The following is a 17964-nucleotide window of genomic DNA, read 5'->3' as shown; positions in this document are numbered from 1 at the left end:
GTAAACGGGTTCACTGGTGACAGGTGATAAGATCATGATTGAAAGGGTCAGTCGTTCACAACCGAGGACGGGGCGAGGTTCACCACTCTGTCAATCTCATGATTGTATAAAAGGAAATTACTACATGGACTCAGGAACACTTCATAAAACTGTTGTCAGTGAATACAGTTCATTTGTAAATGATTGCATTGTTTTTCTTCATGTGTTAGTGTCCCAGCTTTTGAGGGAAAATTCTGTCTGTTCAAACATTATCACTCTATCCTTGTCTGACGTTCCATCATCTCCATGCTGGAAATGTCTTGTGTATAGCTGATTGAGGAAGCGTGCCAATCAGCTTGAGTCAGGTCTGAAAGCTCTTTAGGACTATATTTAATAGTACTCAGGTTTATAACCCATCCCCAGTGTTTCTTCTTACTGTGATCTGAATTATTTTCTTAAACGTGTGCTATGTGTTGTGCATCTCAGACAGTAATGGCTCCTGTTACTGTGTGAGAACTGTACAGGTGCCAACATGTTTATCTGTGATGTAAAGGTTGGAAAATAAAGGCTGTACATCAACATACCATCACCCAAACCCAGCCAGGTCTCAATACACCCTCTACTGGTAGCGCTGAGGAGGTGCATCTACAGGATGAATTAAATCCCTGTTTAAATAAGGCAAACCAGGTTCACACCAAATACAAAAACTGGACCACCTGTTCAGAAGTGATTTTATGCGTGGCTAGAAGTAGTATCCATATTTGAAGAGGAGAAAAACACATCACAGTAACTATTACGACAGTGAAAAGTAATCTTGGTACAATATGACCAACCACCAAGCTTAATTTACAGTCACTGTTTCTCACAACCTGAGCACAGATGTACGTAGCAGTAGAGTTGTCATGTTGATCAACATCAAAACGTGTATGAAGTGCAGCTGTGACAGTGTCACCTTTATTTTCCAAAACCTACCAAGACGCTCAGCATGCAGAGATCATCAAAGTATACATTATTTCTGGAACCAAGCATCATGAATGTTTCTAAACCGCATCAGATCCATGCAGAACATTAACAGTAGCTCCTGTTTCAATATTTTAACTACATTTCCTTCAAAACATTGTTTCCTTTACATAAAGTGGAAATGAAACACCAAGACATGTGGCTTGATTACCAACAGTTTTTATTGAAAACAAATGGGTGCAGGGTCCAGCTTCAAGCTATGCTGCCAGCGTTTGAGGCAATCCTGGGCCAAAGGTCAGCGCACTCTTTTGCCACTGGACCTGTGATGGCTGAACCTGCAGATACAGACAAGGAGAGCAGAGTTACTTCAGTTCCAACACTGCATGCTCCATTAAAAACATGAAATCAGGGACAGACTGCTGCGCTCCAAACTAACACAATATTTATAGAAAGGAAAAAGTGTGAAATGTACTTCAAACACTGGTACAACATAAACATGAAGTATAATGCAGTATTGACACATAACATGCTGCCTTTGGTTGTACAGTGCAGGTTTAAAAGTGTCTCATCACTGATTGAGATTAGTCAGCCACAGTGTGTCGCTGCCATCTCACCCACAGTGAAGAGCTTAATATTCCCTTCTACGACAACTCACCAAGACACTGAACAGACAAAGCAAGTGCTTTTTGAAGGGGAAATATCTTCCTATTTATTTTAAAAAAGTTTCATATGTATTGATTGTAAGATAGCGCAACCATCTTAGTTTGTGGCAACTCCTTCTCAATACAACATAATTCAAATAAGCAGGGTGTGACCAAAGCACTGAGAATGAACTGAGTGACAAAAAATTTAAAAATACTGAAATAAAACTGACAGACAAAGCAGGTGCTTTTTGAAGGGGAAATATCTTCCTATTCATCTACAACACTAGTGTGTCAAAACACACTAGTGTTGACACAGCAATGCTTTTAACTAGTGAAGTGATGGCACTTTGGAAATGATCCAAAACTTAGAATGTTATTGAAGCAGTGACAATTGAGAAACTTCAACACACAACCCTGATAACCCCTGAAAAAAAAGAAAAACTACAGTGACTCAAGACACATCTACCAAGCTGGAGGTCATTACATAATAAAGAGCACAAATAAGGAAATTTGTGTTTGGTAGATTATTTCTTTGCAATAAATCTTATACTGTTGGAAAGCCTGTTTAATTCTCTTTTTAAAAGGTGCCGAATTTGGTAGGATCATGCACTTGTGGGATGAACAGCAGAGCTGAGTATGTGGGTTGCACCCATGAAAAATTTCCACTCCCAAATTCTGGAAGTAGTCTCCGCTGTGTGTGTGTGACCAGGCTGGTGACCAGCATGAGGAGGAGGTGCCAGGCTGTTGTGGCTGTGTATGGTTCTTCCACATGCTACTGAGGATTGTGTTTGTTAAATTAATAAATTGCCAAGATGTTTCTTCAGACTTCGATCATCCAATCCACCAAACTACACCAAACAAGAGTCTAGAATCAAGTCAAGAATAAGCTGTTTGGCAGAGAAGATTTGGCAAATTTTTCATGGGTGCAACCCACATACTCAGCTCTGCTGCTCATCCCACAATTGCATGATCCTTACAAATGTGGCACCATTTAAAAAAAGGGAAATAAACAGGCTTTCCAACGGTATAAGATTTATTGCAAAGAAGCATTGTTACAAAGAAATCATCAACCAAACACAAATGTCCTTACTTTTTGTGCTACGTTTACACACAAGCAAAAACATCAAATCTGCTGTCTCTTGTCACGACAACTGTACAGTGTGCACAGCGATAAATGGGTCTGGTCTAACATCCACACAAACTCACCTTTCATTTCTCCTTTGTTGTTTACTATGACACCCGCGTTGTCTTCAAAGTAGAGAAACACGCCGTCTTTTCGCCGATACGACTTCCGCTGCCGTATCACCACCGCAGGATGCACTGTGGACAGATGGAAAATGGTTAACTCAAATGTACGCATTTGTATGATGTACACCTGTATTCACCATGACTTCAGCTTGGGTGGAACAGATGAGGTGACTGTGACGGACTGACAGGAGAAACTATTCACTTCACCTGTAAATTAGACAGCCTGTGATTCCAGTCTACCTCACACTCCGCTTATTTAGTTACAAAGACGGCCCCTCACTTCAAACATCAGATCAAGGGCCCTCCAGCCCCCAGTTCCTTAAATTCAAGGGCCAAGCACTGTATAGTTTGAGATAATCAAGGTTAAAGCAACATTATGTAGACATTGTCATTTTGTCAGATGTAGGTGCCAACTACAAACTAAAATCATGACATAATGTGATGTGTTGAAACTTGTCAGTTGAAGTAAACATGCATGTAAGGCTGTGATCCTACCCTCTCACTGAAGTTATAGTGCAGAAACAAATCAGACACCTTTCACCCTGTTACAGGACACCGTACCATCAACATGACTCTGAAGCTGTTATTACAAGTTCAGAAAGTCACCCATGTCCATTTACTGTATGTGTTCTTTCAAGGTCTTGATTTTGTTCCCCTCAAACATTTAAGTTTGTTACCTGCAGACCTGTATGAAGGTAACTTCTGTTACACTATAAATCATTCTGGGTGTTTATAAAGACACCTGGAAAATGCTGCAATAATTTCATTAGAACTTGTGTGAAACGATAATTTGAGCTGTACTCTCCAAGTGTCGCTGAAGTTCAGCAAAAAAATGACCTCAAGTTTTAAGCAGATATGTGTAGTTTTCAAACCAAAGCAGCCAATACAACGGTTCTCCACCAACTCCTGAGCATTAACACGCTGTATTCAGAGAAGCTGTTTCCACTCAAACTACTCTTTGGTTGTACTGTGCAGGTTTAAAAGTGTCTCATCACTGATTGAGATTAGTCAGCCACAGTGTGTCGCTGCCATCTCACCCACAGTGAAGAGCTTAATATTCCCTTCTACGACAACTCACCGAGCCACTAAACAGACAAAGCAAGTGCTTTTTGAAGGGGAAATATCTTCCTACTCATCTACGACCTGTGTCAGTGTTACCAGTGATACACATGTGCTGCACACATTCCACTTTGGATAAACTTTGTAGGTGTGTGGTGAGGATCATTCAAACAGTGCTGCTGAATTCAACATTTCAGCACTGACATTTCTTACTGAGGCAGTGAGCACAGAAAAACTCACAGTCCAACATGACAGAGGCCGAAGAACTCATGCCCTGCAGTCACAGCACATGATCACAACTCAACCAAGCTGGAGGTCATTATATACCAATATATAAGCTAGGCAAAGACATCAAATCCCTTCCTGTGTGAATGACCGTGCTGTACGGTCAGTGAGCATGGCGGATCTGACACTCACCCTTCTTCCGGAGTTCTGGTTTGCCTTTCTTGACTGTGGCCATGACCATGTCACCCACTCCTGCAGAAGGCAGACGGTTCAGACGACCCTTGATGCCCTTCACAGAGATGATGTAAAGGTTCTTGGCACCTGGAGGAAAAGGGAGAAGACCAACATTAGATAGGGGCAAGTGTGGGAGAAGGTGAGGTAAACTACGAACTAGGAGAGAAGCTTCTAAACACTGATGTTCATACTCCACAAATGACAGTGCTTTGTGTCATCACATCAGCCACTGTTCCCTTACCGCATACTCATTTTACAACATGAATTTACATTTACTCAAATTGTTTTGCACCATTAACACTACTGCCTGCTCACATAGAGCTAGTCTAATCACCACCCTATAACGTATGTAAAACAAGCTACAGCTTTATCTGCAACTGTTTCCACTCAAATAACTCTTTGGTTGGAACTGTGCAGGTTTAAAAGTGTCTCATCACTGATTGAGATTAGTCAGCCACAGTGTGTCGCTGCCATCTCACCCACAGTGAAGAGCTTAATATTCCCTTCTACGACAACTCACCAAGACACTGAACAGACAAAGCAAGTGCTTTTTGAAGGGGAAATATCTTCCTATTTTAAAAAAGTTTCATATGTATTGATTGTAAGATAGCACAACAGTCTTAGTTTGTGGTAACTCCTTCTCAATACAACATAATTCAAATAGGCAGGTTGTGAACAAAGCACAGAGTGCACTGAGAATGAACTGAGTGACTGACAAAAAAAAAATCCAAATCCTACTTAAGTACAGTATTATCAGCTAAAAGTATCAAAAGTTAAACTTGTTCTGTAGAAAATTGGCCCTGTAACTAATACAAGATAGTTTCATCAGATTAACAGATACGATTGAAAATCAAGCATTTTTACAAGAATTTACAACAATTGACAAGTCTTCCTCATATTCTCCATATCAACCTTCCTTTAGCACAAAACCTAATTTGCAGGTTAATTGAGGCATACCTGTGTTGTCAGCGCAGTTGATGACCGCTCCCACTGGGAGACCCAGTGAGATGCGGAACTTGGCTCCAGATGAACCACCACGTCCTACAAGACAAAACAGAGTTAGAACAATCAACTTAGCCTGCGCTCCATCCAAGACAAATCATCTGTGATGAAGCCAATAATGAAGAATCACATTTGAATTTAGCATCCAGTTTGAGATGTTAGGTAATCCAACACCACTTGATGCTACTTTGACAGTTCACGCCATGACAGGTCCAAACACCCTGGGGTGAAGTGCAGCCACTCCAACACACATGTCAAACAATGAACAGTTAAGAGATTCTAGACACGTGTTACGTAGTCAAAAACACTGGAATCAAACATCACCTTTTTATGAACTAGGTACAACAGTGCCCACAAGAGTGACCAGCTTTGAAGACTCATCTCACCAGCGATGATATTTGTAACTTGTTCAAGTGGACCGAGCTTTGAAAAGTAACTACAGCAATGAGTTATTAAGCTGTGACAGCTTGATAATGTATTGATAACCAAGAATGCTTTAAAAAGTCAGTACACAAGAATATGCTGGCAGTTCTCTGCGAAATTAAGACTGATCTTACTGAATCTGGCATCAACATTTATGCATCTGTCAAGACCAAGGCTTCCACTACTGGGGCTCCATGCCAAAAAAAAAGCAAACCATTTGCTGATTGACGCTAGCATGTTGTAAGTTTCAAGTACACCAGTTTTGAAACCTGAATTTATTTCTCAATGTACAGATGTTCAAACACAATGGGATAACATTCCAATGCATGTACTCTCTGAACATTAAAGTACATTGTACGTCATTTGTTCAACCGCCGTGTATCGCAAAGATAATATCCACTTCTAAAATGAGTTAGCCACGATTCACACCAACCAGCGTGCCGGCTCTGCCTAGCTTTCCCACATAGCACTAGCTAGCTCGGACCAATCACGCCGTGATGGAAGAATCACGGTGAAATACTTAAGTAAGTTTATAGCAGCAAATTAAATATATCACGATCAAAGCCTGTCTATATTTTACGCCAAGCAGTATAAATGCTAATTTTCGGCCTCCCGCTTTGCTATCTTTATGCCTTCATGGCGGTGACAGCGAAACATGGCTTCCGCCAACTAGCCAGCGAAAATGCTATCGTTCTTTACTTCTAAATTGCTCACACAAATTTCAAACTAATCGCGAAGATATGTTGTCTTCCAACATATATCACAAACAAACAACATTATAAGATCTGGCGGGGCGTGAAAACAACAGATGAAAGTGGATTTCTCAAGGTGGGTTTCATACCTCTCTTGGACATTGCTGCAGTAGGGAAAGAGGAAGGTGCAGAAAGGAATTGTGGGATATAAAGTTGAACAGAACTACATCCGGGTCATAGCGCGGATCAATGCCGCGTTCAGGAGCTGTCGGAAACAATCCCACAACTTTGAGTTAGCTTTTACGTTATTTGATCGTTGTCTTTCGCAGATTTTTTAATGAAAATAAATAACGACATTCATCCTATACATTTTTAAATTCCCTTACTCCCTATTTTCGTTTCATTTAATGAACCCAAACATTACAACAACACAATGTTTAAATTCAAACAATAAAAACACTGTTAAAATGCTCGAAATGAGCTATTTTTTTCTAATGTTTTATGTGATGACATCACTTTGACATTTGTTGTTGTTAATATTGACATATTTTTCTAAAAACATGTGAGAAAGAAGAAAAAAGGGACATTAAAAATGAGTAAGAGAAAACATATACTGTATTATATATTTATTTAGCTTATTTACTTATTTGCCACTTGGGGGCAGCAGAAACAACCTGTTAACACAACACTGACAGTAGAGGTCATTTGCTTTACTGTCTTCACAGACAAGGCACTTATAGAGAACTGACTGTATGATTTGAACGTCTTGAGTTACAGAGTGGACAAGAGGTAACTGTCAAATAATCAATGTATTGTTTTTGACAAAACAACATCACTTCGCAAAATTTAAAAGGAATGGTTGATGAATAAACTAGCTGCATGATATAGGTGTATAATATATGCTTGCATCCCTTTTGAGTTCACGTGTACAGTCTGCTTTGTCCCTACCTGAAGAGGGCACCTGTGTTGTGCATCCAGTCCAGCACCTTGATGAGTCCACTCAACTTCCTCTCCCTGGATGAATACAGGCACAGAGAAACCTCCTCCTCCTCTGGTAGTACCACCACCTCTTTGTTCCTGCTGATTTTGATATAAACATACAAATGAACCCTTAGATGCAAAAGTGGGTGAATGAGGTGAGGTTGTTTTCTTGCAATATCTTCATATTTATTATTATTATTAATAATATTATTATCATTTCATATTCCAGCTAATCCAGCAAAAACATGTTTTTGATGTCATGCCATTTAAATGTTCTTTTCCTTTCTTTTATACATTTAAATTTTTAGTATTACTACCCCAAGCTACCATAAGTTGGTCAAAAATGACCCGCATGCATTTCCTATGGAATCTCATAGAAACCTTTGATTCTTATCAACTGTGACTGTCAGGAATATATTTATTGTGGAACACACACTTTACATGTAAGTACTATCATCATATTTTACTCATACTTAATATTTTACATATTTCAACAACATACTTGCACATTCATGTGTGGGTGTGTTTTATCCATATTGTGTAGCAGAGTAAAGTTATGTGTTATTATCATGTATCAACAAATTGGCCAACTTTATATCTTACATTTGCTAGCTACCTTAACTAGCTAACATTACTTTACTCTGTGTGTGTGTGTGTGTGTGTGTGTGTGTGTGTGTGTGTGTGTGTGTAATTGGTTGGTCATTGACAGTTCCTCTTTCTTTTCTATTTTCTTGCGGGTAAGTGGCCGTGTTTGCTGAGGCTTTTGATGTCATAGTCCCTGTTTAGTCTTCTTGTCACCTCACTGTATGCAGTCCTTTTTGCTTTATGTGGGAGTTAAAAGTACAAATCTTTTCCATATTCCTTACTGTGGGGCTGGAGGCCAGAGTAATGTCATCCAGAGTAACTATATCATTAGATAATGTGTCTCTAAGATATTTAGGGCCCAGCAGAATCAGTAGCAGAGTATTGCAGGTCGTAGAGGTTTTTATGTCCTTCATACATGCCTGAAGGTGAGCTAACTGATTAGTGTTATCTGGCTTAAAGGTTAAGTATAATTGTGTATCATCTGCATAACAATGAAAATTTGTGTTTTCTAATGATATTCCCTAAAGGAAGCATATATAAAGTGTATAATATTGGTCTGAGCTTAGAACCTTGTCGAACACTGTGACTAACTTTGGTATGCTGTGAGGATTCATTGTTAACTTGTACAAACTGAGGTCGGTCTGGTAAGTAGAACTTGCACCATCAGTGCAGTTCCTTTAATACCAATTAAATGTTCCAGTCTTTGTTACAGGATGTGATGGTCAATGGTGTCAAATGTAGCACAAGATCTAATAAGACTAGTAGAGAGACAAGACCTTCGTCAGATGCGATTAATAGGGACAGATTGATCATTTTGAGTATACTGTATAGGTGCTAAGTAGAGGCAGAACTTCTTTAAGCAGTTTAGTTGGGATTGGGTCTAACAGACACTTTGATGGCTTAGATGAAGAAATAATTGAAGTTAGCTGGTGAAGGTCAACGGTAGAAAAGTAGTCAAGATATGTATATGGTTTGATAGCTGTTTCTGAGGGTTCTGTGTTAGAGGCTAAATTGATACCATCTGAGGTCAGAAGGTGATGAATTTAGTCTCTAATAAGTAGAATTTTATAATTAAAGAAGCCCATAAAGTCATTACTGCTGAGTGTTATAGGAATACAAGCAGGCAGCGGTCAGTATTGTATTGAGCCATAGTTGCATGGAACTCACTTCCAGCTCAGATTACGAGCGTTCAGGCTGCTCTGCAGAGAACTAAAGCTCAGGTTGTCAGTCAGTTTTAATTCTACTACTTGAGAAAACCGAATAATAATCTTCTGAACTGTGTGTGTGTGTATTTTTGGATAGTGTTGTGAGACTTGTTTTCGCTACGCTATCATAGATAGCCTCAAGTGTAGCTGCTACTAGCTTGGTTTTACACACAGACAAGCAGACACACTCAAACTCCCAAGCTACTATGCCTACCATGCCATATGAGGACTGCAAAGTCCTTAATAAAGCAAATAAAAAGAATGCTGACCTGAAAGAGGACATCTGTCCAGTTTCATGGAAGTGGCATCTGAGCAATCCAAAAAATAATGTTCCTCAACGCAACCATCCGGGACACCGTTCAAAATGGACCCTGGCACCAACCTTTGACTTTCCTTCTGCTCAACTCCTTACCATCGGGAGTCATGGGCCGAGGTGGTGGTCCATGGTAGGAACAGTCGGACGGCCCAGTCTGCCTCGCCACCTGGACCTCTCCAACCGCTACACGGTACTGTCCGCTGACGCCACGGCCCACCCAGGTGACCCAGCTGTCGCTCCGGCTGCTCCGACTCGCCCTGTTCTGGACCCATCGCCAAGAACGACACCGGCCGACACTGTCACTCCACCTCTACAGAAAAACAGTGTTCAGGCGGCCTGCCACTCTACCCTGAGGCTGGATTGATGGCCGTTGACCGAAGCAACAGCGCCTTCTCGCCGCAAGATGTTAAAGGACGCTGTACTCAGATGGTCTGGATGTCTTCCTTGCCCTGAGCCGAGAGGGGATCCTCCTTCCGGGTTCAAGGCCGCCGGTCCCCCTTCACATCACCCACCTGCCCAGGCTGCCCACCTCCAGCCTGTGACCACCGGCGTGCAAACAGGTCGCGCACTCCCAGGCAATGGGAGTCCACAGCCGTCACCTCCCCGTCTTCGTCCCCTCTTCTCCCCGACCACATTGATAACCAGGGACTCCATCATCAGGAATATTCGCTTCTTCAATGCTGTCACTTGCTGTTTCCCTGGGAGCCACTGTACCCAATACCCTGGAGAAGCTCCCAGGGCTGTTGCTTTCACTCCCCTCCTCTATCAGCCGGGTGATAGTTCACGTAGGGACCAACGACTTAGCCTGTCAGCAATCAGAGCTGACCAAAAAGGATTTTAAGGATCTTTTATGCTTTTTAAGTTCCTGTGGAAAGTCTGTTTTTATTTCTGGCACATCCCCACAGTGGCCAGTGGAGCAGGGCGTTTTAGCAGATTACTCAGTCTCCGCAGCTGGCTCCAGTCTGCCTACAGACCCCTCAACATCGGTTTTATTGACAATTTTAACATGTTTTGGGGGCATTCAACCTTCCTCAGGAGTGATGGACTCCATCCCAACACGCTGAGTAGCCACATGCTTGCGGCTAATTTACAGTATGCTGTACAATCCGCTGCACTATTTACTTTTTCTTCTTCCTCTTCCTCCCCTCCTTCACCTGCCCTTCCTCTGTCAACAACACCAAACCATGTCCCACCTGATGCCACTAGCTCCCCCTTGTGGAAGGATCAAAATGCAGCCTTTCCTGTTCTTGTCTACATCACTAACAGAGTTAGCATGAAACACCACCACAGTAAACAAACTCATGGGGTGAATTTTATTTATCTTACATCCATATACACACACACACACACACACACACACACACACACACACAGTCGTCTGCTAATCCACCCCTGACCCTGAATATGGCACTTTTATATGCAAGATATCTTTTAAATAAGACATTTCTCATTAATGACCTGATTTTAGATATAATATTGACCGCAAGTTTTTAACAGAAACATGGCCTAACACTGATGTACCAATAGCCCTCATTGAAGCCTCACCACCAAATTACAATTTTTCATTCTCCAGCAGAATAGACAGGAAAGGTGGCGGCACGGCAACAATCTATTCAGCATCACTCGGTTTTAAAGGAATAGTTCACTCTAGAACGAAATTCAGTCATAATCGACTCACCCTCATGCTGATGAGAAGTCTGGTGTAGTTTCTTATTCCTCAAAGTGCAGCTGGACGGGGGTACCGTCCTGCTGCAAAAATCCATATAACGGGCGTAAATGGTGTCCGAGACGAAAAGGTCCATAAAACTACACAAAAACTTTGTAATATTCCTCCATACTGCTCGTCCGCTGCAATCCAAGTGTCCTGAAGTGGCGACATCCAGAGTTTACTTGAAACGACATCATTTAGTACATTTTTCTAGCCTAAACAGTCACTATACCATATTTGCCTGGAGGCATGCTCCCGCATGCACGCGAGTCTCCCTCACAGCCGTTTGCACTACGGAAGCCGCGCCAGACAAGTACCAAATTTTCCATGAACAGCTTAACACTTACAATAAAGCAATTAAAGATGCAAGACAATCACATTTTTCAAAACTGATAGCTGACAACCGGAACAACCTCAAAATCCTATTCACAACAATTGACCATCTCATTAACCCTGTTTATATGAAGTCTAGCAGTGAGTCGTCCATTTCTAAATGTGAAGATTTTGCAGATCACTTTAGAAGTGAAATAGATGATATCAGATCACTTTTAAAAAAGATCAGAATCTTAATTTTATCACTACAGAACCTTTGTTTTTACATGAGGAAACACTAGAGAAGTTTGTCCTGGTTGATGCTGAAATGCTTGGCAAAGTTTAACTAAGACAGCTTTTTATCATCTAAAAAACATTGCCAGAGTGCGACTGTTCCTTTCCAAAGCCAGTACAGAGACACTAATCATGCTTTTATCACCTGCCGCATTGATTATTGCAACACCCTACTTTCTGGTCTCCCAAAAAAGAACATAGCTCAATTACAACTACTCCAAAATTCTGCAGCACGGGTGTTGACTAAGACCAGAAAGAGAGCACACATCACACCAATTCTAAAGTCTCTGCACTGGCTACCTGTCTGCTTCAGGATTGATTTTAAGATCCTTTTATTCGTTTTTAAAGCTCTTAATGGCCTTGGCCCAACTTATTTATCAGATTTGCTTTTATCATATGAACCCTCCAGAACCCTCAGGTCCTCTGGTCACAGCCTTTAAACTATTCCAAAAGTGAGGCGACTCACGGCGAGGCCACCTTTCAGTACCACGGTCTACGTTTGTGGAACAGCCTCCCAGAGGACCTGAGGGCACTGGAGAGTGTTGATACTTTCAAGAACAACCTTAAGCCCTTCATTTTTAGGCTGGTTTTAACTGAATTCTATTTTTTTTATTGTTTTTTATCTTGCTTAAACCTGGCTTTATTCTATTTATCTATTCACTTACTATTCATTTATTTATTTTAATTACTTTGTTTAATCATGTTTTACTTTATTAATGATTTATTTACTTATTTATTTTATCGAGTTTTATAAAGTTTTAGACTTTTAACCTCCTTTAGTATTTTATCATTCTTAGTTTTAGAGTTTTATTATTTTATCTTTATTTTACTGCCTCTAGTGTCTCCTCAGTGAAATACATCAACAAAAGCGTTTCCTCAATTCCGCAATACCTGTTGTTAATGCAGTGTTTTATTTATTACTATTTATTTATTTATTTATTTATTTATTATTACTCACTCTTTTATTTTACTTATTGTGTTTTAAGTAGCTGGATACATGTTTGTGTATGTGTGTGTATATCGTGTGTGTGAGTGTGGGTGTATGTGTGTGTGTGTGAGTGTGTGTGTGTGTGTGTGGGAATTCTGTAAAGCACTTTGCACTACATTACGATGTATGAAAAGCGCCCTACAAATATAGTGTGATTGATTGATTGATGATCAATAGAGGTATGAATCTCTGTCAGCCTGGCTACAATGCTCAAAAGAAACTTGGGGTTATTCTCAATTTATTCTATCAATCTGCTCACGATCGTTGTCCATTTAAATGAATGTTGAGCTGAGTCAGTTCTCCTATAATTTGCATTAATACCAGCTATCACAAACCTTTTCTTTTCATCTTCTAGAAGCCAATTGTTGTTCTGGTCATAGAGTGATACATATTACACTATTGCCTCCTGTGATTCTTGTTTGTGATGAATCTAACATTGTTTTGATGCTAAAGAATGACATTTCAACACACATTTCTGTTTTGCACCAAAGCAAACTCCTTCAGTATTCATCTCTGGTGAGACGGATGAAAAGCAGCTCCTGTTTGATGTCACACAGCTTTTAACTGAGGAATCATTTGAGTAAAGGCAACAGATTCTTATGTTATTAATAGCTATATTTTCAAACAAATCAAATTAAACAACTCCATAACCACGTTAAAATATTCAAACCAAACAAATCAAAAGGCTACTTGTGCTTCTCCACCAACATCCCAAAGACAGCACTAATGGTGTCCAGCTGCTCCTGCTTTGTCTTTTCTCTCTCTGCTTCGCTTTCATCCAGCTCCCTCTGCCTCTTCTCCTGCCTTTCCTCCTATTATCTAGATTAATGTATTAAAGTACAGGTATTTATCACTGGTTTTCTTCTTAAATCATTGCTGTAATTACGTTTCCCTACTGCCATCATTTCTGTTTTCTGCATATGAATTGTATAACCTGAGACCAATGATTATTCAGATAGATAAATCCATTAAAGATCGTCAGCCAGTAAATACATTAAACTGTATATTTAACCTTAACCTTTGGATCTGACAGGGAGGCGGGAAAGTAGGCACCCCTGTCTGTTACCCTGCTCCAACAAATCTTTGCTGTAGGAAACTGTCACAGCCAGTATGCTTAACAACAAGGGTTAGACCCAAATGCGGAAGATAGGCGAGGCAGCAGGATAACTTTAGTGATTTATTTCAGACAGCTTACCTGGAGACCAGTCGGCAATCAGGCAGGCAGGCACACAGGTATACAGGTAAGTTGACAGGCAAGCAGGTATACAGGTAAATCTGGAAAAAAAAACTCAAACACTGGCACAAACTGATGTGACCAACTTGGCTGTAAGTATGAACTGGCAGAGTGTTAGTGGGAATGAGCTGGTTACGTATTTGCAGGGCTGTGAGGGGGAGTGGAAACTTCCCTCTTCCCTTCTCCCTCACCTGCTACTTTCCCTGTGGGTGTGTGTGTCTGTGGGTGTGGCAGGTGCAGAGAGGCGCACCTGCAGATCATCAACTCATCTACCTCTGCTATTTAACCCTGGTCTCATCTCCACTCTGGTGCCAGATTGTTCCATCCTGTATGGTGATTATTATCAGTGCTGCTTGCTATTATGTTTAGCTTGTTATACTATTTTTTGTATAGTATATTTTATAAGATTTCTCTTGTGTTAATGCTCAGTGTTTTTTCCCTGTCTGGGCTACGTCTCATGTTCGTGTTTTGTTTGCCTTGTGTGCAGAACCTCCAGCGTCTCTCTGTTCTGCTTCCTGCTCTGCTGGCTCACCTGAGTTCCCTCCACACTGTCACCAGACAACCCTGCCTGCCTGCCTGCCTGCTGACCTGCCCTCCTCATCCGCTATTCCTTCGAAGAACTCTATTCCAAAATAAATTCCTTTAAACCTGATTTCCAGCCTCCGATCTCATTTGGGTTTAGAGAAAAACCTCACCATAAAAGAATAATCTGGCCAAATGGACCCAGTGGAGACCAAACACCTGCGCCATGCCATCACCTCACAAGGAGTCATGGTTGGACACCATGGCTGTGTCCAAATTCAGGGGCTGCAGCCTTCAGTGGCCTAGCCTTCGCGGTCCACGAGGGCCGGGTCCTTCGGACAGGTCTTTGAAGGCCTCGTCCACCGTTGTTAAATGGGACGGTCTAGCCTTCGGAGTATTTCCTGGTTGCCTCACCAGATGTTCCCGCCCCTTACCCTTACTCACGATTGTGAATGAAGAGATGCATTAAAGTCTGTTTTGGTTCAAATCTATCAAACGTGTACATTTATTTGTGTGTGTATAAAAATTAACAACAAAATGTGTCAAATCTAAATTGAATCATCAACATTGCAAAATAAACATTAACCCATTGGTGAATAACAACTATATTTACCATAGCATCACCAGTGTCACATATTTTAACTGAAAGTTGAAATTTGGAGGTTTTGAAGTTTAACATATCTGGCGTTGGATGTTCAAATGAATAAAAACCGAGTATAAACCCATTACTTAAAGCTATGGTCTACGATTTGAAAGATTTGTTATTATTATTAACATCATTTAGATGGTGGTTATGACCCAATAGTACCACCCACACAATGTGGAGAGTAAAAGGAACCAAAAAAATCCATTCTCTCTAGTGTCTGTAAAACTGAATTGACCAATAGGAACTATCCGGCCCGGATGGCTCCTATTGGATCAATTTTCCGATCCAATCCTCGTTCACTCTCCTGCTCCTGCTGACGTCTGGTCCCGACCCACTTCCGCATTTGAAACTACAAGCGACGAGAGGTTTGTTTTGCCCTGAGCAGTTCAGCTGCCTCTGCTCGCCCCACCGACAAAGAGTCAAAGAAAGAAAGTCTGTCACTGAAAAGACACAAAGCGAGATGAGAAACAAAGTGGGCTCAAACCGAGTAAACATCGGTAGTAAGTCATCGTTTGAACGGTGGCGAAAGGTCCGTGAAGATATGGAGTTTCTGTTGAGCAGGTAACCTTCGTCTTTATTGTGGATGTTGTGACACAGATAACTTTCATGCCGATGCTGCTGATGACTGTGAAAGCTGCCGTTAGTTTGTTTCTGTGTTATTAGACGGTGTCTGTCTCTGCAGTGTTGTCAACAGTTGTTTACTTGTTCGACGGAGACGTTAGCCTCTATGCTAGCATTGTAAGCTAACAACAAGCTAACATTGCTAACATATTTACACCAAATCAGCCTATTTATTTGCTCGTGGCAGCTAAATGAAGCAGCAAGTAAGATGAATGAAGGGATGGATGAAATCCCAATGCGAAGCGGAGGGGTTTCGGATTTATTTCCGGATTTTTATCTTATTTGTCCGGATTTATTTCTCCATAACAACCTCTCGCCCGGTCACTACTCAGCTGTTTTGCTAACCCTCCTCCCGGTCTTGTCCGTTTGTTTTCAACGAAGCCTTTGCTAAATCAATATGATGGATTATCATAAACGCGTTACGATGTGTGTATTTGCGTGTCTTATCTGTCATAAACAAGAGATTACGGTTTACGGACACGTTTGTGTCTCGGAGCTGTCTGAGTAGCACCAGACAGCAGCTAGGACACACACAGCTGGTCTGAGACACACACAGGTTTGTTTTTCAGCCACAATGTGGAAGCGATCGTTGTGATGAAAGCTGGCGGCAGCATCTGTTAGTCTCTTGGCCCTCAATAACTTTTAGAAGTGGCTAACTTAGCTGTTGTAACTTATTATGTAGCTGTAAGGTAACGTAGCTGTAGCATGCTAATGATGTTACGCTAGCTTGTCTGTGGAGCTTAGCTGTGGACATTGTAATGACTTACAAGATTTATGTGAGTTTCAACGTGCATTGTAATAACTTTATCTGTGAATCCGACATCGTTACTCCGCATTCAAAGCTGGGCTGTATTTGGTTTCTGCCGGCTTGTTGCTCTTGGTGCTTGTTGCGGGACGTATAAAGTTCGTTGAAGAGAAAAAAAGAAGCTTGTAGCCGGAGGGGGTGTGTCGCGGGGCTCCGAGGGGAGAGCGATACGAGCTCGGAGGGGAGGGGTTAAGGAGCACAGAGGGGAGGGGTGCGTGTGGGGGGTGATGCTTTTTTCAAACCTTTTTCAGATCGTAGACCAGAGCTTTAAATTTAAATGTCATGTCTGCGCCACTTGATGTTGCCATTTTCTCTTGCTTCCTCTTCTATTTCGGGACTGAGCAGCGGTGCGCAAAGGATCTTGGGATATGGCAGGCCGCGAAGGATAGTTACGGTGCGTCCTCCGAAAAGAGGGAAGGCTAGGCTGCATTTGTGGGCTGCGTTTGGAGGAGCCTCTGAATTTGGACAGCCTTCGCGCAGTGTTGTGGCGTAATTGCACGTGTGGCTATTCCCACTTCCTCACGTGAGCCATTCATCCCCATTCAAGCTAGGTTTCTGGTGAGTTAGGTTGTTGTGAGCAGTTTTTTACACCAGTGTTTTGACCAGACTCCCAACACCTACTCTACTGACATAGCTAAAATTGCTTTTGTGGAAAGTTTATTATGTGATAGGGCTTGCCAGTTCCATCGATGTTGTACCTGCAAAAAAACGGGTGACCAACAGGCAGCAAAACAGGGGAAACGTTCCATCACAGTCAGTGGAGGAACATTACAGACTGAATCTTTTTTACCCTTTCAGTGACCATGTCACAAGCCAACTTTACATTAGGTTTGAGGAAGTTTCTGAGCCAGCTATGCTTGCTACCTATCTAATACCATCATCTTTGTTCAAACTCACTAAAGAAAAGCAGGAAATGTTGGTGTCACGGTACAAACAAGATCTCCCTCAGCCAGACTCCATTAACCAGGAGATTCATAGATGGATGGTCAAAAATCAACCTCCAACAGTGCTGGCATTGACGGCAAAAGATACACTGGACCAAATCGACGCACAGTACTACCCCAACATCCATTGCGTCCTCTCCATCTACCTCCCACTACCAGTGACCACCTGTTCATGTGAGAGATCATTTTCTGCTTTGAGACATTTGAAGACCTGGCTGCGATCAAGCATGGGAGACGAAAGGCTTTTGGGACTGGCAATGATACATGTGCACAGGAATAGAGCACTGGATCATGAAAAGGTTATCAGGCACTGGGATGCTTCTGGACACATGGTTGG

At 41.6% G+C, this 17964-nt stretch overlaps 1 protein-coding gene across 1 annotated transcript; it reads right to left on the bottom strand.

Moving 5' to 3' along the window:
• Positions 1-1142: 1142 nt before the first annotated feature.
• rpl23 (ribosomal protein L23) lies at positions 1143-14169 on the bottom strand. Its single transcript, XM_084370932.1, has 7 exons — positions 14051-14169; positions 7415-7546; positions 6616-6731; positions 5307-5390; positions 4308-4436; positions 2790-2903; positions 1143-1274 (listed from the first exon to the last, which is right to left on the bottom strand). Exons 3-7 carry the CDS (start codon positions 6626-6628, stop codon positions 1192-1194), a joined length of 423 nt encoding a protein of 140 aa, XP_084227058.1. The 5' UTR covers positions 6629-6731; positions 7415-7546; positions 14051-14169; the 3' UTR covers positions 1143-1191.
• Positions 14170-17964: the final 3795 nt, after the last annotated feature.

This window comes from Pagrus pagrus, assembly GCF_965226575.1.
Source record: "Pagrus pagrus genome assembly, chromosome: 13".
NCBI classification, from domain to species: domain Eukaryota; kingdom Metazoa; phylum Chordata; class Actinopteri; order Spariformes; family Sparidae; genus Pagrus; species Pagrus pagrus.
This window is presented reverse-complemented; position numbering and strand designations above follow the sequence as displayed.